The sequence below is a fragment of the Mus pahari genome, chromosome 4 (assembly GCF_900095145.1).
Source record: "Mus pahari chromosome 4, PAHARI_EIJ_v1.1, whole genome shotgun sequence".
Taxonomy (NCBI): domain Eukaryota; kingdom Metazoa; phylum Chordata; class Mammalia; order Rodentia; family Muridae; genus Mus; species Mus pahari.
In genome coordinates this window covers 94490147-94509114 of record NC_034593.1, presented here as the reverse complement: position 1 = coordinate 94509114, position 18968 = coordinate 94490147, and the positions used below count along the sequence as shown (strand labels likewise).

The following is an 18968-nucleotide window of genomic DNA, read 5'->3' as shown; positions in this document are numbered from 1 at the left end:
TGGGAGCCTCCTGAAGGAAAGAGAGGGCAGGAGGTGTTCAGGAGGAGAGGAGGTGGGAGCCTCCTGAAGGAAAGAGAGGGCAGGAGGTGTTCAGGAGGAGAGGAGGTGGGAGCCTCCTGAAGGAAAGAGAGGGCTGGAGGTGTTCAGGAGGAGAGGAGGTGGGAGCCTCCTGAAGGAAAGAGAGGGTGTGCTCACTTCAGGAAAGCAGGAGAGGAAAGGCTTGATGGGCAGAGTAGAGCTGCAGACCTTAAGGTTGTGGTCTCCCAAGCCCCGTGTCACCCCAATGGTAGCCATTACTCGGGCCTGAGAAAATGAGAAAGGACACCGCTCTTTAGTCCCTCTCTCAGACTCAGTGAAACCAGAGTCTTCCCACACCTACTGTCTGGTGAAACCTCCACTTCCCTGGACAAGCAGTGATGGGTCTCCCTGCCCTCTCCCACCTCCACCTGGGGGGGGGGTTACCTTTTTGCCCTCCCCACAGACCAGAGGAAACCTGAGATCCTCCACCTCAATCTTTTTGTAGGCCCTGAGGAGGGAGGAGTAGAGGAGGCGTCACACCAATGGCAAAGCCCCTCCCCCTAGGAACAGCAACTCCCCCTCCCCCCGCCACAAACCCGTCCAGGAGTGGCCATCTTTGCCAACCTCCAACCTGACCCGGCCTCCAGCTTATTGCTGGTGAAGGACTGGTGGCTTTGCCATGGGAACGGCCCCAGCTCTGAGGGAAGTTACCAGCCAGTCATATTCTGGTCCCTGTACAGCATCCTCTGCCCTAGTTCCTTGGGCTGAACTCTTCGGGGAAATTCAAGGTGGGTGAACTCACTGCCCAGCAGTTCTGGTTTCAGGAAGCCCTGAGGTTGGGAAAGAGGCCATTTCATTCCTATCGAACCCTTATCCAACGTATAGCTGTTAAATTATAACTGATCCTTAAAGTTTACTGCAGGCCACACACTCCTCTAATATTAGCATGAATGGACTCATTCACCCCTCACAGCGGCCTGTGAAGAACAAACCATTGAGTAAGGGGTTTGTCAGGGGTCACACAATTAGCAACGTAGGATTCATCCCTTGCTCCTGCCTTTGTTATTCTCACCCAGACCTCTGACTCTACTTCCTTCCTGGGGCTACACTGACAGCCCAAGCTCCTTCCTGCTGTATCACCCCTTCAACTCACCCGGCACCCCACAGTTCACACAGCACCTTCCCAGGAAGTTCCCAGTGGGAAGCTTTGAGAGACTAGAGAGGAAAGACCAGGATAGGGACTTCAGCCCCTGCTTACAAGCAGCTGAAGACGCTGGCGCTCTGTCTCTGGTGTGAACTCCCGGGACATCGGAATGATCTCCCCATTCCGGACAATGATGGCCCTGCCCAGAGACAGAAAGAATTTGGACCTGGCTTTCTCGGTCTGAGTGGAGAATTCCATGTGGGAGGAACAGGCCCTCCCCATAATGAACCTGATGATGCCTTGCCTGGGTCCTCATCAATCTGTCCCCTGTGGATATGTCCAATCTTTCCTTATATCTACCATCTTACCGATCACTGCAGTCTTTAATACTTAACCCACCACCCCCTCACTCTCCACATTCCCCTCATTCTGGGGAGTGTCAGCGCACCCCTTTTAAGGCCACTCTCAAAGCCCTCTTCCCACTCACCTGCTGTCACCTGCGTTAGCCACATACATCTTGCCTAGCAGGTACAGCACCACCAGTGCACAGCAGCCCCCTTCCACTTGGTGGCCTCGCCGCTCCCGAGCCATCTGCTCATCCTGCCAGGTGAGGAAGGGTCAAAGGGAACAGGAAAACCTTCGGCTCATAGTCACCTGCTCCACTCAGCACCTCTCCAAGCCAGAGTGGAAGAGAAGAGGACCACATAGGGTAACAGGACCAAGCTCTGCTCAGGCTCTCAAAGGCAGTGTGGATTCTAGGGTTCACCCACCCACCTCCACCTCACAGTGTTGACTAGAATGCCTACTTAGCACATTATTGGCACAGGCCATCCACTCACCATGAGCTGGAAGGCGTTCTCAATGGCCCCTACTACCAGGCTGTCATGGGTCACTTCCTTCTGTGGAGACCAACAAGACTGAGGGCTAACCAGCTGTGAAGAACTGGAGACTCCTGGGGTTCCCAGGGTGGATGGGAGACAGAGGGGAGGCGGCAAGGGATCCTGAAGTATTTCTACTAGATCCTTGAGCTGTTCCCGGATGTGGCGATGCAGGAGCCGGGAGGCCATTTCAGCTGCTCCCCCACCAGCATGCCCATCAAACAGGCCCCAGTAGTAAAAGCAGAAGCCCTAGTGAAGAAAAAGTTGGAAGTCAGTAGGGATAGAGGGAGACCGGGCAGGACAAGCCTGTTAGCAGCCATGTAACCATCACAAGGGGGATCTGAGTGTGATAGCAAGGCAATTTAGACCTATTCACTTATTCATGCACAGCCTACTGTGTCAAGAGAAAGAGGAGCCAAGTTCAAAATATGAAGAATACAAAGGTCAGTACTGATGAGTTAAATCATCCATAAATGCATGAACATTCACATATGAAATGGAATAGTAAACTTTCCTAGCAGAACTAATCAAATCGAAGCCACTTAGGGCTTCTGTGACAGAGGGAGAACCTCCACACTTCTCCCATTTAGAACCAATGCCTGAAACCCCTGGGGAGAGGTGCCATCTCCAATCTGGAGATTGGGAAAGGGAATGGAGTATTACCTGGTTATGGCTAGGCTCCCTGGAGACCCCTGTACCGCTCCTGCTCCTCCGACTTTCCACATACACAACCTCGCAGCAAGCCTGGTCCTCATTGTGCCTGCTCTTGCCAGCATTGATGACCCTGCCAGAGAGTGTCCCACACCAGGTTAGACACCAGACTAGGTCCTGGAATAACCCCCACCTTAGACACACACACACACACACACACACACACACACACACACACCCTCTCCTGCTTGCTGGCCAAGCTGAAAAAGGTCACAGCTGCCTGGGCTCCATGCCAGAGGGAAGAGAAGGCAGGGCCAGCAAGAAGTACTGTCTGGCGGCAGAACATACAGCCTCATCGTAAGGCCCGCAACAGTAACTGCCTGCCTCAGTTCCTCCATCCTTGGCCAAGGAGACTTTCCGGACGGTGGTGCTGGGGGTGGGGGTAGGAGTGACCAGACAGGAACAGTTTTACTCCCCTGCCGGTCAAAATTCTACATCCCACCTCCAATCTCAACCAGCTCAGACAGTGATTCATGGCACCTTCACCTTCATGCACACATTCACCCTGATCCTAAAACGACCCAGTGAAAGTTCCGGTCTTTCTTAGAGTGGGTAAGCGCTCCGGCCCAGGTGGGTATGTAGACCCACCTGGACTGGGCAGGAATCTCTTAGCTACAAACCCCTTCCACGGAGGAAGCTAGGAGAGGAGGTGCAAGGCTACCCACCACCTCCCTCCACGACCTCAGTGCCCCCATCTCCCTGGTGACTTGGCTTGGCTTTCCCCGAAGATGATTTTAAAATATACAGGTTCTGAGAGTACGCTGATCTCGGGCTGTGCTCTACCAGCACCTATCTGTCTACAGACCCATAACCAAAGGGAACCCTCGCACTCTGCGGGCAGACCCCTCCCCCGCCCGGGAAGCCAGAGGCCTTCTGGTGTCGCGGGCTATTTCTGGGTGTGGAGGGGGAGGGGACCGGTAAGAAGGACAGGGAACTGGGGCGCTGGGGCCAGGAAGCGGATGAGCGAGTCTTTCCACCCGCGATCTCGCTGGCAAAGGGAACTAGTCCTTCTCAAACCTCCCCTCCCCTAGCCTGTGAACCGCCGGCCGCGACTTGGAACCCGCCAACTCATCCTCGGCGGTGCTCCCTGCGCCCTCCATGGGTGGGGACTGTCCTGAGTCGACGAGGGGCAGGGTGAACAAGGTCCTGAAGAAGGTCGTGGAATTTGCACCCCGTCCGGGGATGTCTGGGAGGGGTGCAGGTTCCTGGGATGGTTCCCGAAGCGTCGTGCGGCGGGGGACGCATCCCAGCAGCCCGGATGCGTCTCCCGGGAAATGGGAGAGTCCCATTCTCGTCTGGGTGCCCCGGGGCGCTCACTCGGCATAGCCTGTGCTCCAGGGCAGGCGGCGACCGGTGTCTGGGGGACTTTGCACAGCCCGGCCTGCGTGGTCGTCGGCGCGCCGCAGCCCTCCGGGGCTCAGCTGCAGAAAGGTGGGTCGAGAGAAGCTAAGTGTAGTCTCCGCGGTCTTCTGGGGCGCGCCGACCTCGTTCCCAGGCTTCTCCCGGGAACTCTTAGGTATTTCTTGGGCGGCGGGAGGCGCTGAGGTAGCGTTGGGCAGATCTGGGGACTTGGAGCGCTGGGAAGAAGTGCCACCCGAGCTCACCAGGTGCGCCACGGCCGAGCGCACCCGGTTTAGCATGCTGCCTCCGTGCCCCGCCCTCGGTCGTGGGCCCGCCCCCGAGAGGCCACGCCCCTAGGGTTCCAGGTGGGCGGTGCCCGCTCTTGGTCTTTGACAAACTTCCCCAGGCTCCAGGCTACCCGGGAACAGCCCCACCCGCTCCTCACCTCTTCTTCTCCGCATCCCTGCTTTGTCCCGCCAGAGAGTCAGAGGGGAAGGGTCTATTGTGGGGAAGGAAGCGAAACGAAGGAAACATTTCAGCCGTGCTGTAAGTTAGACATCCGCTAGATTTAATCCGCTAGAATTTGCCCATTATGACGAGGGTGGGCGAGGCAGCCTCCTCGCGCTCGGTTCGGGGTGGGCCAGCAAGTAGGGAGAATTATGGAGCTGATGACTTCAGAGCGAAACACCCTCTTGGGTGTGAAGGGTTTGATGTGACAACACTTCGGGTTAGGGCTGCAGAATCGAGAGCAGAGAGAACTGGTGCGAGTCGCGGTGCTAACCAGGCCAGGCAGCCGACTACCAGGCAGCCGAAGGCACTATTCTCCCTAAAGGTCACCTCCACGTTCAAAAGAACAATTGTCACTTCCATTCCACTTACCTCCATATTTAGACTTCTACTGGCCAGTTAGTACGGCTAACGACATAGTAAATAAATACGATTATTGAGGGCTTGCTGCACACTGGGCCCTCTGTAAGGCACGGTCTAGTTGTTAGGTCACTACACAAAATTTTACAGATGAAGTAGGAGTAGACAGTCTCCTGTTCTTTTATGAGACTTGCCTAAGATTCACGCAGCCACGTAGAGATTCATACCCATGTCAGAACCTGCTACAGATACTGGCTTCTCTGGACTAGGAAAAGGGCTCAGACGGGAGCGGGACTCCTAAATTCCCACCCACCCTCTGAGGTTGCAAGCGGAAAAGCGATGCTGAGCAAGTTCTCTAGCTACCGCCAGGGGGAGACAAAGGCCAGACGAAAAGCGTGTCTGGATCGCAGGAAAGCCCACTAAGACTCACACAGAGGGGCTGTTTTTCTGTTTTCTCTCTAGGGAAGGATTACTATACCGATTCAGAAAGAATTCTGTCCTTATACTTGGGCTTAGAGAGTTGATCACTATCTGCTCCCTCATCTATCCACAACACACAGTTTAACAGACTCAAGGCCCTTCCTTGAGGGAACCACAGACTCTTCTTTTCTTAACTGAGACTCCACCTCAGGGCACCAAGCTGGGTGTATCCTGTTCATATCCTGGGCTAACCTGTGCCTCCTTTCTCTAAATAAATAAATAAATAAATAAATAAATAAATAAATAAATAAATATTCCACTTCTAAATAAAAATTCCACAGTGGTCATTCAAAGTACACACTTGCTGTAATTAGGTCTGCATTTAGGGGCAGGGGAAGGTCAGGGCAGAGAAAAATTAAATCACCAGGGTGGAGGTGGGGTGGACTGATAAAATCAGACTCAAAGGCAGCCAGGGACAAAGAACCTGCCACTATGAGTGTTTTCTTCCTGTTTGAGAAAAACTGAAGCCAACTGTCTAATAATGGCATAGTGACAGTGGGAAGCCAAAGACTGGAGAAAAAAAAAAAGCTTTAGTTTTATTATTCAGTGTTTCTGGGTCAATTTATCTATCACCTTTTGGCATCACCCAGCTTCCGGGCTCTTCACAGCATCCACCATGTGACTGCAAAGATGGGCCACAGAACTGGGGCCTATTGACCCCTGGACTCCAGTACCAGATAATGGACAGGGGTGCCAGCTGCTCCCCTGAACTCTGGAACCACTCTGGCTCCCATCCATAACCAAACTCATGCATCTGAACCCCTCTCCTATTCCTAGACCATCAGACCTCTTCAGTCATTCCTCTCCCCGAGGCAATAGAGAGTGAGGGCAAGGAGGAAGAAAGCAGGAAACTTTGGTGAGATGCGCGCCCTGCTGGGAGCTGAATGACACTCCTCCATTACAGAAGAAAAGGGGGAGCTGGGAAGGAACAGGGCATTCTCAGAGCAAACCTGGTGGCACACATCTATAATCCTAGGAGGCAGAGGTAGAGACAGGATGATCACAAGTTAGTGGCTAGCCTGAGTTACATAGTAAATTACAGGCTAGCTGAGGCTACATAATGAGACTTGGTCTTAAAGAGGTAGGGGGAATGGCTTAGCAGGCAATAGTGCTTACTGCCAAGCTTGATGACCTGAATTCAATTCTCAGCACCCTGGAAAGAGAGATCCAGAGAGAGGGAGTGAGGGAAAGAGAGGGAAGAGCCCCACCCCTGTCCCGGGCTGTATGCTCAGGGCCCAGAAGCAGGCTCCTTCTTTGTTTTCCCCACACTATTATGTTCCCAACCCTTCCTTACTCTAACAGGTACATACACCTCTCCTGGGAAGAGACAGGTTCACAGCACACGTCTGCCCTCAAGTGTTTAATGAACTCAAAGCATGAACCTGTTGTATTTTTGTTACTGGGACTATTGAGTGTCGTTCTGATGAAGATACTAGGAACTTGGCATCACCTGGTTTCCAAGGTGAGAGTCACACCCACTCTCCACCAGGCAACTCACCAGCCTCCCCATGAAGCCTGGCAGCCTGGTTCTCCACCCTGCTACTACACTTGGCCATCCCAGGCAGGAGGGCAGCACTTCTGTGCTGGAAGTGTTTACTATCCCTCCTGGGTGGCAGCTGGAAACCCCTGTGGTAAAACAAAACAAAACAAAAATTGAGAATTTTCCAATACAGTGGTCCGCTCCCGCCTGGGAAGCACCTTAAATAGCACTTGACTGTACTAACAAAGAACTGGATTTTACACACACACACACACACACACACACACACACACACACACACCACCTCCTTTTCTCTTTCTTTCCTTTGAAGATATGGTCTGGCTAAGTTGCCCTGGCTGGTCTGGAACCTTGTGTAAACCATACAGACCAAACTTCCTCAAACTTTCAGGCAGCCCTGCCTTCCTGTCTCCCTACCCGTTCTGTGCTTCTCTTTGTTTGTTTGGGTTTAGGGGGTTGTTTGGTTTGGTTTGGGTTTTATTGTTGTTTGTATGTATGCTTGTTTGTTTGTTTTAGCTAGGGTCTCACTCTTATCTCCTGCCTTGTCTCCCAAATTCTGGGGTTACAGGTGTGAAACCCTGAACATGGTCTGAAGAACCGAATTGTAAGATTTAATGAGCTCAGATTTAAGTAACAGCTTACTGCTGGGCTAGGTGAACACTACTCCCAGCTGCACCGCCCACCCCCGTCCCGAAATACCACCTACCTCCCTAAACCACTGGACTAGGGGCCACATTCCTGAAAGCTTTAGTGACCTGCTGTAATTGATGTGTTTTGCACAAGGAACTGTCCCTGAAAACAGAGTCGGTGGGCTTCTATTCCTGACTGGTTCTGCGCCACAAGAGGCCGCTGCGGGCCAGCTGTGCCCAGGTTTCCCGCAGAGCGCCCCCACACAGTCTCGAAGAAGCCGGCGGTGCCCGCAAGGGCTGGAGTAGCCGGAACGACTCCCAGTCTAGCGGCTGCGCGCTCCTCAACCTGCAGACCGAAAGCTCGTGAGGACCCGGCCTAGCCCCGCAGAACTGGTGGGTGCTGGACCAGAGCATCCAGGTGCTCTAAGCCGGGGACTCCAGCTTAGCCAGAGCCCCTGCTCTCCTCGGGCGCAACAACTTTGACGATCTATCGCGGACAGAGCTCAAAACCAGACAACACCTAAGCTGGCCACTCCCGCGGAGAGCCCGCTTTGGGGAGTCTAGATGCCAGGCTCAGAAGCAGCGAGGACCTCAGGCCAGAAAGTTGAACCCGGGCCACTGCTGTGAAGCAGGTGGGTACCAGGAGTAAGAATAGATGCTAGAGGGGACAGAAGTAAGCAAAAACAAGATTAAAGGTTCTCGTTGACCTCTTGTTGCTATGGAGGCTGCTCTCCCAGCCTCACCTTAGCCTGAATTGAGGATTGGGGAAACAGCTCAAGGAAACTGAGGCAGACTGTGGATGCTGACGAACAAATCCCAGAAACTTCCTTCTCCCGTACCTTTCGAGGAGGGAATGAATGCAACGCCAGAGAGCCCAAGTCTCCCATCTTCCCCGGGTTCTCTGAGCACTGGAGTACCTAGGAGAAATGCATGCACGTTGGATCAGACACTGTTAGAACTCAACCAGAAATAGGATGTCCCCAAGAAAAGAACAAGTGGCATTTGCAATGGTCAAAATGAGGGCTCCTGGCATAGCCTGAGAAAGAAGACCTATGAGAAAGGAGGTGCATCTAGAAGTGTGGGGACACACCCATGCCCAGGGGACCAACACCACACCTTCCACCCCCACCTGCAATCCCCTCTCTAGGCGCTCCCTGGGATCACCAGCAGTGTGCTTCAGTTTTACTTCTCACTGGGAACTGAATGAGGAAAGAGGCCTTTGGCAGAGAGAGGAGAAGCTCTTGTGGGCTGTGCAGAGACCTGTTGCATGGCAAGGCTAGCCCTCTGAGGTGGGGCTCAGAGACAGCAGCAGAATTAAGTCAGTTTCAGAAGCGTCCAGGAAGCAAGGCTCAGGATGGGTTGGTTAGAGGTGGAGGGAGACAGAACTGGGAGACCTGGAGCTTCTTCCCCAAGGGTCTCTTCTGGGACAAAACTGGCAGATTCCACACCCTTCTCTGATCCTAGCTCTATCCCAAGACCAGAAAGATGACAGCACTGATTCTTAGACCCTCCCACCCCTGCTTCAGTCCTAGGAAAAAGAAAGCCATTCACTGGTCTCAGGGTCACTGCCCCCACTGATCTCAATAGTCTGAGGGAGGAGGGTAGGGGAGCAAGGACAGATTCCCAGAGCAGAAATGACTGCCTTTGCCTTGGGAACAGCCTAAGCTGGAGTTCCTTAGTGCTCCTCCTGTTCTCTTACTCTCTTCCAAGCTTCCTCTTAGCCCCTCCAGGGGTCTGGTCTCTCTCCATTCTGACCAACCTCCACATTGTTCATCCAGATGGAACAAGTCTGAGACCAGCAGATGAACAGGCGGAGGCCTGAAGACCCCAGGGACGGTAAGCGAGACATCTGGAGATGGGAACTGAGGAGAAGACTGCCCCTCCAAGGGAGCAGCTGTACCCTTCTTTTTGGCCCCTGGTATTCCTAGAACGGTGCTGTCAATTGCTGGGGACAGTGACCAGGCTAATGCGTGGCCTCCTGGGGCTCTTCCTGTCCCCTTCTGTGGCTAGTTTCTCTCAGCTTCTTTGTGTTGCTACTTTTCGGGTTGCCCTCTGGTTCTTACCCACCCCTGGTACAGATGTTGGAGGTCTTGCTTGGTTCATAGAAGACAGGAGGAAGAGAAAGCCTCGGGCAGGCTTCTGGGTCCTGACCCATGACCCTGGCCTTGGGCAAGGCTTTCAACTTCTAATGGGGGAGGGGGTGGTGTTCCTTCCTTCCATTTATTTATTTATTCTTTTCCACGTGTGTGCATGACGTGTGTGCATGTCTGCATCCACGTGAGAGCCAGAGGAGGCTTATTTGACAGAGACACCATGCTCTGTCACTTGCTACCTTGCTCCGCTCAGGCGGGGTCTTTCACTGACTCTACCTCTAGGCTGTCCAGCAATCTTCTTACGTAGTCTAGCTTTTTATATCTGTGATGGTGTCCTCACAGTTGCCCTTACTCACTGAGCCATCCCCCTCAGCTCTGTGCTTTGTGTTTGCTTGCTTGCTTGTTTGTTTGAGGCCGGGTCTTCCTACAGAGCCCTGGCTAAGCTTGGAACTCACTACGTAGATCAGGCTGTCCTCAGACTTTCAATGATCCGTCTGCTGTTGCTTCTGGAGTGCTAGGAATATGTTTGCCATAATAACAAGCCTTCATTCCTTTCTGTTAAAAATTTAAATTGTGTTCAGATTGAATTGTACTGCTAGTACAGTCCCATGATTTGAAACTTAAACACATAAAAGAAATTGGGGAGAAAAATCATTCATCTTCTTGCTTACAACTTCTAGCCAAGCAAAAAGTTTCCTTTCTCAATGGCAAACAGAGCAGGTATATACATATAAAGCAACACACACACTCTCTCCCTCACATACTTGTTGCTTTTTTCCATCCTGTAAGACTGGTTTCTTAGTAAAGTCTCTATGTCATTACAAAACTCCTCGATGGCTTTGGTTTTCTCTGTGTTCTGTTCTGCTCTGTGTTCCCAGCCATCTGGAGGGTTCTGCATTTTCAGGTTCTCCATGGTGTACTTGGCCCCTCCCTCTGGCTGTCCAGGTTGTATCCAGATTTTTGGAGCTTTATTTACAAGTGATCATAGCAATCTCTCATGCAGCAGGATAACATGTGAGTGAAGTGTTCGGCTCAAGAGTTCTTTTTGGTTTTTTGGTTTTTCGAGACAGGATTTCTCTGTTCTAGCTCTGGCTGTCCTGGAACTCACTTTGTAGACCAGGCTGTCCTTGAACTCAGAAATCTGCCTGCCTCTGCCTCCCAAGTGCTGGGATTAAAGGCGTGAGCCACCACACCCAGTTCGTGGCACAGCCCTTAATTTACTCTTTGAGATCTCTGAAATGTCTCCTCCACAGGCTTTGCCTTCCTGTTCCTTGATCCCTCTCTGTCGGTCATCATATCCTACAGTGACATTCCACCCGCCCGGCTGCAAGGCAAGCTGCCTGGAGACAAGGTCTGTACCCTGCCTAACCTTGGGCTTCTAGCGCGCGGCATAGAGAAGGGGCTGAGTGCAGGAGCGGAGGGAGCGGCTGCTTTGGGCTGAGTAGGGTGTGTATACTTCTCTCCACAGAATGACGGAGAGGCCCGCCAGCAACCGGAGCTCAGGCAGCTGGGTGCTCGCACTGTGCCTCGCCTGGCTGTGGACGCGTCCCGCCTCTGCTTCCTTGCAACCTCCAACATCCGCAGGTCTGGGGAAGGTGGTGAGACGAGGGAAGAGGGAAGGGCTTTTTACAGGAAGGCTGGAGAGCGAGAAGGCACTCCAGCCCATCCCACAAAGCAGGCAGATCTCTGGGGCAGAGTAAAATCTGCAGATGTGACTTCTCCAGTCACTACCCAGGAAACTGCCTCTTCCCTTCCCTTACCCAGTCTAGAAAAGGCCCGGGAAGACCCATTGGCACCATCTCTTCCAGGGGGAAGGTGTTCTGCAGTGAGGCCCTCCGGTGGAGGCTTAAGTCTCCTGGCCTAATTCTGGGGTTTTCCTTCTGGGATGGCTAAAGCCTCTGTAAGCGGATGATCCTCCCCAAAGCATTGTAAGCTCTGGGGCCCTTGCCCTCACCCTGAGAAAGTGGTAGGTGGGGGCTGGTGTGGGACTCCAGCTTTCAAAGAGTCATGAACAGTGTGTGTTGAAGGTATGATCCCAGCCTTCACCTCTATGCTAGAAAACGCTACCGCTGAGCTGCAGTCCCAGCGCTGGATTTCTCTTAAATGACTTTTCCATGAGCAAGGAGGAGGGAGTTGAGGGCCTGCAGCAGGGTAGGAGGGAGGGAGGGAGGAGGGCAGAGTTGGAGGCCTGGGTCTCCTGGGCTTGTAACTGCTGGCTGCATCAGTCCTAGTGAAGCAGGGCACCTGTGAGGTGATTGCTGCGCATCGCTGCTGCAACAGGAACCGCATTGAGGAGCGCTCCCAGACAGTCAAATGCTCCTGTCTGTCCGGGCAGGTGGCTGGCACCACCAGAGCAAAGCCCTCCTGTGTGGACGGTGAGTGAGAGGCCAGGCCCTGGGCAGAGCAGAGATAAGAAAGTCCACTTAGGCCTCGCCATCTGCTGAGGGTCTAGTTTCATAGCTATCTTAAGGCTGACCTTACCTGTCTCAAGTGGAGAAGAGGGTAGATATGGTCCACCCTGTGTCACAGAGGAAGAAAGCTCTTGTTACAGGCCTTGTGCATACCTGCCACCTGGCCTGTCCCCTCCAGCCAGCTCCTCTGGCTGCACACTCCTCGAGGGAGGTCCTCTTCCACACGTCTGTTATTCTCAACCTGCTCCACGTGGAATGTGACCCCTGACACCACCCACCCACTCTCCTTCCTTTCTGTGCACACTGTGTTCTCACGCTCTGGTGGCATCCAGATCATCCCCCATGCCTGTGCTCACAAGCTCCCATGCCAGCTTATGCATGTCTGGATGTGGCTTGGATACCCTAAGGAGGGCACTGAGGATGGTACCTCTGTGCGAACGCCAGCCACCCCTAGCTTGATGCCCTCCTCCCCCTTTGGTGTGATGCAGTGATGAAGTTGCCTGGGATAGACCCCGGTACTCAGCTTGTGTATGGTGCTGCCTTCTTGGATAGCCCAGAGTAGGGGGAGCACAAGGGGAAGGTGGTAATCAGCGCCTGCGGTTGGTGGGAAGGAAGCTACACACCTCATTTATAGACCAGCTGTGACCGGTGCTGTGCTCCCAGACCTTAGAGCCACACCTGCCTCTTGCCTCCTGCCCCACAGCCTCCATCGTCCTGCAGAAGTGGTGGTGTCAGATGGAGCCCTGCCTGCTGGGGGAGGAATGTAAGGTGCTCCCGGACCTGTCAGGGTGGAGCTGCAGCAGTGGACACAAGGTCAAAACCACCAAGGTATCCAGACAGATGGCTCACCCTTCCCTCCTGCTCCTTCCTCACCTGGGGTAGCGCAGGGGCTGAACCCTGGAGGGCCAGGCACTGCTACTGGTGATGGTATGCCTGCCTTGATTTTCTCCTCTTCGATTCCCATGGATTTACTACTAGAAAATACCAGGCCTTTTAAAACAAAATGGAGCAGGGCACAGAGGCACACATCTGTAATCCTAGCACTCAGGAACAAGATCAGGAGTTCAAGGCTAGCCTGGGCTACATGATACCTGTATCCAAAAAACAAAAACAAACAAACAAAAACAAAACAAAACAGAAAATTAAAAAAAAAAACCTAAGGGAAAAAAATGTAGAGAACTGAGAAAATTACCTAGATCAACCAGGGAGGAACTTATCCTTCTATCTGAATTCCAGAAACTGTAACCACTCTGCCTGCCACCTCACCACAGACTGTCCCCCTGTCACCTACACCACTCCTACCCCTTCCCCTCCTACTTCCTGCCTGCCCTCCTCTAGTCGGATTGCTTGTCCTCAGTGACAGCACCTAAGAAGATTATTATTGTCACAGCTTGCCACCTGCCCACAAAACAAGGGGTAATTAACATTTTATCAAACTCTTTAGCCTTTCCATGAGTGCTGTGGCTAATTAGTTGCATGTCATTGCCACCATCACCTGTGCAAATGAGTGACATTTCCAGGCAAGCCAAGGCAGTGTCTCCCCCCCTCCCCCAGCAGCCCCACCACGTACAGCAAGCAGGTTAACAAACAGAAGCAAAACCACTTCTAGGGCTCTGAGGAACATGGAGGTTTTCATAGAACACACAATGCCAGCCAGGAACTTTATCAGGGAAAGGTTTGGGGGCTGGAGAGGTAGCTCAGTGGTTAGGAGCACTTTTTGCTTTTACAGAAGACCCAAGTTCAATTTCCAGCACCTCCTTGGTAGCTTAGTACTGTCTGTAACACAGTCCTAAAGGATCCAATACCCTCTTATGGCTTCCTTGGGCACCACACATGTGGTGTACAGATGTTCATGCAGGCACAGTACTCATACACACAAAACTTAAAATGTGGGGAAGGGGCAGTTGGCTGACTAAAGGCAGGGCAGCCTGTCTGTAGGCAGTAAAGGGGGACAGCCATTCTGTGGATGTTTATTAAGACTTGCAACGTGAGACCTATCACCGAGCCAGGGACATTTGGCATACTGTTACAGGCCTGAAAGGCAGATCACTGCCTTTGCAATCCCTGTAGTGATTCAGAAGCAAACGGCAGTGAGGCTTGCCTGACGGGTGCCAGCATGGATCACCAGGCCACAGGTGCTCAGCTTGGGTGGCGTTAGGAGACTGGCAGCAGTGACCTCTCGGTGACTCGCCTATGCTGGGGCTCTCTGGCATGCTACAACGGCCGGCTCCCTATTGCTTTCTCAAACCTTCCTCTGCTGATGATCTGCTTTCTAGGTCACGCGGTAACTCTTAGAGGTCACGGCTTAGGCAGGACAGCCTTGACTGAGCTCCAGACTGAGGAAAGGCCTCCGGTCACCAGACAGCAGATAGGAGGACTCACTTGTCAAGTGTAACATAGACCTGCCAGGGCCTTGGGCAGTACTCTGTTCAACAGAAACGCTTGGATCTTTGGCCACGCACTTGAGAGACCTGTGTTCTCCTATGAACAAAGCCAACACACAAACCTATCCTTAAGGAATATCTTGTCAAGTTAGGGAGTGGATAACAGGCAATTCCAACAGTTTAATGTGTTTGGTACCACGGCTTCTGAGCTACCTGCAGTGGGTGTGGTGGGGTGGGGTGGACGAAATGTACACAGATCCTCTTCAGCCACCTGATCTCAGGACACAAAGTTATGAGGTCGCACCATTACCTTCCCATCATCAAACCTGCATCCCCAGCAAGATGCTAAGATGTGAGAGGGAAACACTGTCCCCTGATGCCAAGCCAGTGGGATCTCTTTTGGACGGCACTGGAAAGTAGAGATGAAGGGCTTCTTCAGCACACCTCTGCAGAGACAGGGCGGGGCGCACATCCTTTGCTGTCCGTGGGATCGACAGGACCTCAGTCAGAATCACTCCCCAGCCTGAACTCCGGGTGTTTGGTTGCTTGTTTGAATGGACAAGAAAACCGAGTCACAGAGGATGTGATGGTTTGCCCAGGATCTCACAGCTTGGGCTTCCAAAAACACGGATGTTAAGATTCCAGCCTAGGCCTTACATGGCAATTTTATCTGGACGGTAAGACCCAGCAAACACTGTCTGGATAGCACCAATGTGATTCTTGGGTGATGGGACTTTGACCACTGGCATTTTGGTTGAGGCCACTGATCTCCCACCCAAAAAAAACAAACAAAAACAAAAAACAAAAAAAACCTAGACTATATACACATCCATACACCCACAGCAGAGTGGAGCTGCTTCTCAGTGCCCCAAGTTCAAACAGGCCCTGTGACAGCCCAGAGGTCACTCAGCCCCGTAGCAGCAGAAGCAGTGTGAGCAGTCAGGTGTCACCCCCTCTCCTCTTCTCTACCGGGAGCTTCAGCCAGCCCCCTCCATAGGTGCCTGCCGGAGGGCAGAGGGGCAGGCTGGCCTCCTAGATGGCTCGGGAGTAGCAAGCTGGTTTACTCTCATCACCGAGGCCTTAAGGAGCAGTGTGTGCTGGAGACCACCCTGAGTGATGGTCCCCGAGAAGGCAAATCAGCGAGAGTTTACACTGGAGTCTCCGTGCCCCCCTCTCTGCCTGTGTCCCAGTGCACTTGATTAAAACTCTGATATCACCCCACCTCAGGGCCTGATTTAGGTTTTGCAAAATGAGATGAACAGTAATGTTATCTTCCTCTGTCAGTCTCTGCTTGTAGCAAGGTCACACACAGGCCAGAGTCACCAAGGGTCAATGGCAGTCGTGGTCTCCTTCAATACTGAGGAGTGGAGGCCAGAGGGTGTGTTCAGTCTCCGGGACATATTCTCTGTTGGGTGGTTTTGCTTCATTTTGTTTTTAAAAACATTACAGACTTGTCAATGCCGTCTTTAGCTCTAGGGAGGGAAGGAACACATTGTTGCCCATGTCAGGTCTGTGACCCTTCCCAGGGGACTTTGAAGGCCTGGGATGGCCTCCCAGCCTCTTGGCTCACCCTCTGTACCATGGAAACCTGAGCGCAGGGCTGGGCTGGGTTTGTTTTTCTCCTGATGCTCAGAGAGAGATGTGTGAGTGAATTATTTAGGTTAGGGCTTCAGCAGAGCCAGACAGTGAAAGCCTGCTTTCCTGGAGGCCCGAAGGTAGGTTCTGTCGGTGGGTGTAGAGCTCTGTGGACTCTCTGCTCACTCTATCCTGGGCACTGTCACCCCAGGGTCAGCCGCCCTGCCGCACCCCACCTGTGTCATCCACACAAACTGGGTTAGAGTGGAGACTATAGAGATGATGTGTCACAAGCTCCTGAGAGCTGCCAGCCTCCTCCAGCCCCCACCTGCCTCGGTGTCCTGATTCTGCACTTTCCCTGACCCCCACTAAAGTTGCTAATTCATTGTTAAGTCTTCCGAGTCCCCCTCTGTCCCTCCTGACCTAGCCATGGATTTATTGGGTGAACTCAGCTGAGTGGGCATCTGTATATTTCCAGGAAAGCACCACATAAAAAGATCTGGCCAAGAAAAGATCCAGAACCCCACCTCCAACTCCACCCCCCAAGATTTGTATCCAACTGAATCCAAACCTGTGTAGGTTTTGTAGCTATGCAAAGAATAGTCTAGAAATAAATGGAGGGTTTTTTGTTTGTTTTGTTTTTGTTGTTAGTTTTTTTTGTTGTTTGTTTGTTTATTTGGAGCATAGGGGTTCCTGTAGTCGTTTGTCTCCCTCCGCCCTCCTTGGCGAGAGCATCTTATCATCTGAGGTTTGCTGGGACCCCTTCAGCTATGCGGGCTTTAGGAAAGCCGGCAACTATTAAATCATGTGACTGGTTTCTCTTAACCTCCTGGCAGTTTCACTGAGTCTGTGAGGGACATCCTGATTAATGACCCCAGACAGCTCCACATCGACTTGCACATTGAGACGACAGCTCCCTAAAACCAGAATTATAGTTGCAAGGGGGTTTAGAAGCCAACTCTTTGATTTGCCAGCCTGGGAGAGGGTAGCTCAGAAAGGTTAAGTAATTTGCCCCAAGTCACACAGCAAGCTGCTGGCATGTCCCCGCTCAGTGACGCAGCACAGAGTTCTTTCCACTATTGTACATCCCATTGTACCCCAGAACAGATGGGAACTTGGAAGGAGAACAGGGTTCTTAACTGTGAGAGTCTCATTCTGGAATCGCCCAACACTGTGAGAGCAAGGGCCAGAGGGAAGAAGAACAGGAAATACACATCAGTTACATACACACAGGGAAGCAAGAAGGGGAGGGGTGGACGTCACCACATCAGAATTTCAAACTACAGAGCCAAACTGAACAGGGCTGATGCCACACGAAGGAGAACTGGTCCCGGTCCTTTCCTGAGGAGGCAACATGAAGTGTTGTCAGTCCTCGGCAAACTGGGCGTGAGGGCGCATGCCTATAGCCCAGGTACTCAGGAGGCAAGCAGGAGGATGGTAAGATGGAGACCAAGCTGGACCTAAGAGAGATCCTGTCAAAAGAGGAACAACCACTACCACAACAGGAAAAGAATGGAAACCCTTGCAGGACCTTGACGCTGTCTTGATCACCCCAAGTTCTTCCTGTCCCGTACAGAGGATTTTTTTACAAATAAAGTTTTATTGAAACATATGCTAGGTTTACTATCGCCTGTGACTATTTTTGTGCTATGACACCATATTTGAGTCATTGTGAAGATGCCACATGACTCTCGAAACCTAAATAAGTCCGTGGAAACTTTTTGCCAGTCTTTACAACAGTGTTTTACTGCAGGCTTCTGAATGTGAACGCTCCCTACCTGGAAATGGATGGCTGCATTGGACTCCAGCATTTGTTTTGTTTTGTTTGACCCTGTGCCTGTGTCCCCTTAAATCATTTCCATTGCCTCTTGTGATGTCTAACAACCACAACAACAAACACAGACATGCCATCTAAGATGGAGTCTGAGAGGAAGACACAGAGCAGACAGACACTTCTCGGATACTTCCCAGTCCACGTGAATTCAGTTGCTCTTTTCCAAGTTCATGCAACTGCTATTTTTGAACTTCAGGAATTTAACTGCATGTGCACCCTCAGGTAAAGATGGGACTGTGCATGCATGTGAGCGGCTGTCTGTGGGTTTTAGCATCACTGTGCCCTGAAGCAAGGATGATATTCAGAATGCACAGAAACCAGTTCAACCGCAACACTAAGGAAGCAGATGGCGGGACCAGGGTACGCTGGCTGCTCACAGCCCAGGACACAGCGTACATCCCCCCTCTACCTGTGGGGCTGAGATGGGGCAGGTTCCTTTTTGTCTCTCCCAGTGTGAGTAGCTAAGCTGGTCCTTGATGTCCTTGGGGTGTGATTTGTCACCAAGTGTGAGTACTTCAATCAGCCGTACAAGTGGAGCTGGAGAGCTGACTCAGCAGTTAATAGCATTGACTGCTCTTCCAGAAGTCCTGAGTTCAATTCCCAGCAACCATATGGTGGCTCACATGTGTATGTTATTAGGAGACTCAGTGGCCCATTGGTAGAGGTAATCTTCTTGAGGGGCAGATTAGGAAGGTAATGGTGCCTCCTGGCAAATGGAAAACCACATACTAGATATACATTCTGAGGAGTGCTGATTTTAGGCTTCTGTTTATCTGCTAGCAACCCTTCTGTGCACCCTGTCAGAGTCCACCTGAGCTGAGCCCATTCCTTAATATAACATTGTCAGTGGCACTGCCATTTTGGGACTTGAGGGCTCACTTTAGACCTAATAGTGTGCACCACCATGCCTGGCACCATCTTGGGTTTTAAAAGTAGTATAGACTTTTTTTTTTTCAAGGCAGTGTTTATCTGTGTAGTTCTGGCTGTCCTGGAACTTGTTCTGTAGACCAGGCCGGTCTCAAAGTCACAGAGATCTACCTGCCTCTGCCTCTGCCTCTGCCTCTGCCTCTGCCTCTGCCTCTGCCTCTGCCTCTGCCTCTGCCTC

The 18968-nt window shown here is 52.1% G+C and overlaps 2 protein-coding genes across 3 annotated transcripts in view; one reads left to right on the top strand and one right to left on the bottom strand.

The window, feature by feature from the left end:
- The window catches only part of Ppm1j (protein phosphatase, Mg2+/Mn2+ dependent 1J), a 5761-nt gene extending 1345 nt beyond the window's left edge, over positions 1 to 4416 (bottom strand). The window contains exons 1-8 of the mRNA XM_021196490.1: positions 4069 to 4416; positions 2704 to 2824; positions 2002 to 2289; positions 1650 to 1762; positions 1277 to 1361; positions 730 to 848; positions 463 to 526; positions 196 to 303 (exon numbers count right to left, since the gene is read on the bottom strand). Coding sequence (XP_021052149.1) covers positions 196 to 303; positions 463 to 526; positions 730 to 848; positions 1277 to 1361; positions 1650 to 1762; positions 2002 to 2289; positions 2704 to 2824; positions 4069 to 4391 — 1221 coding nt within the window. The 5' untranslated portion in view covers positions 4392 to 4416. The remainder of the gene's footprint in view (positions 1 to 195; positions 304 to 462; positions 527 to 729; positions 849 to 1276; positions 1362 to 1649; positions 1763 to 2001; positions 2290 to 2703; positions 2825 to 4068) is intronic.
- A 3552-nt stretch (positions 4417 to 7968) lies between these two features.
- Positions 7969 to 16643, top strand: Tafa3 (TAFA chemokine like family member 3). Of its 2 annotated transcripts, XM_021196880.2 has the most exons (7): positions 7969 to 8198; positions 9277 to 9402; positions 10913 to 11010; positions 11128 to 11243; positions 11885 to 12034; positions 12774 to 12898; positions 14347 to 16643. In XM_021196880.2, exons 4-7 carry the CDS (start codon positions 11129 to 11131, stop codon positions 14356 to 14358), a joined length of 402 nt encoding a protein of 133 aa, XP_021052539.1. In that variant the 5' UTR covers positions 7969 to 8198; positions 9277 to 9402; positions 10913 to 11010; position 11128; the 3' UTR covers positions 14359 to 16643. The 2 variants fall into 2 exon arrangements, with proteins under 2 accessions (XP_021052539.1, XP_029393731.1); XM_029537871.1 differs by lacking the exons at positions 7969 to 8198; positions 14347 to 16643 and having other exon boundaries at positions 9373 to 9402; positions 12774 to 12974.
- Positions 16644 to 18968: the final 2325 nt, after the last annotated feature.

Excerpts from the sequence above, each read along its gene's own strand:
- Tafa3 (XM_029537871.1), top strand. The coding sequence starts at position 11,129 with ATGACGGAGAGGCCCGCCAGCAACCGGAGCTCAGGCAGCTGGGTGCTC. Across the intron at positions 11,244-11,884 it reads GCAACCTCCAACATCCGCAG|TCCTAGTGAAGCAGGGCACC; the intron begins GTCTGGGGAAGG and ends TGGCTGCATCAG. Across the intron at positions 12,035-12,773 it reads AAAGCCCTCCTGTGTGGACG|CCTCCATCGTCCTGCAGAAG; the intron begins GTGAGTGAGAGG and ends CCTGCCCCACAG.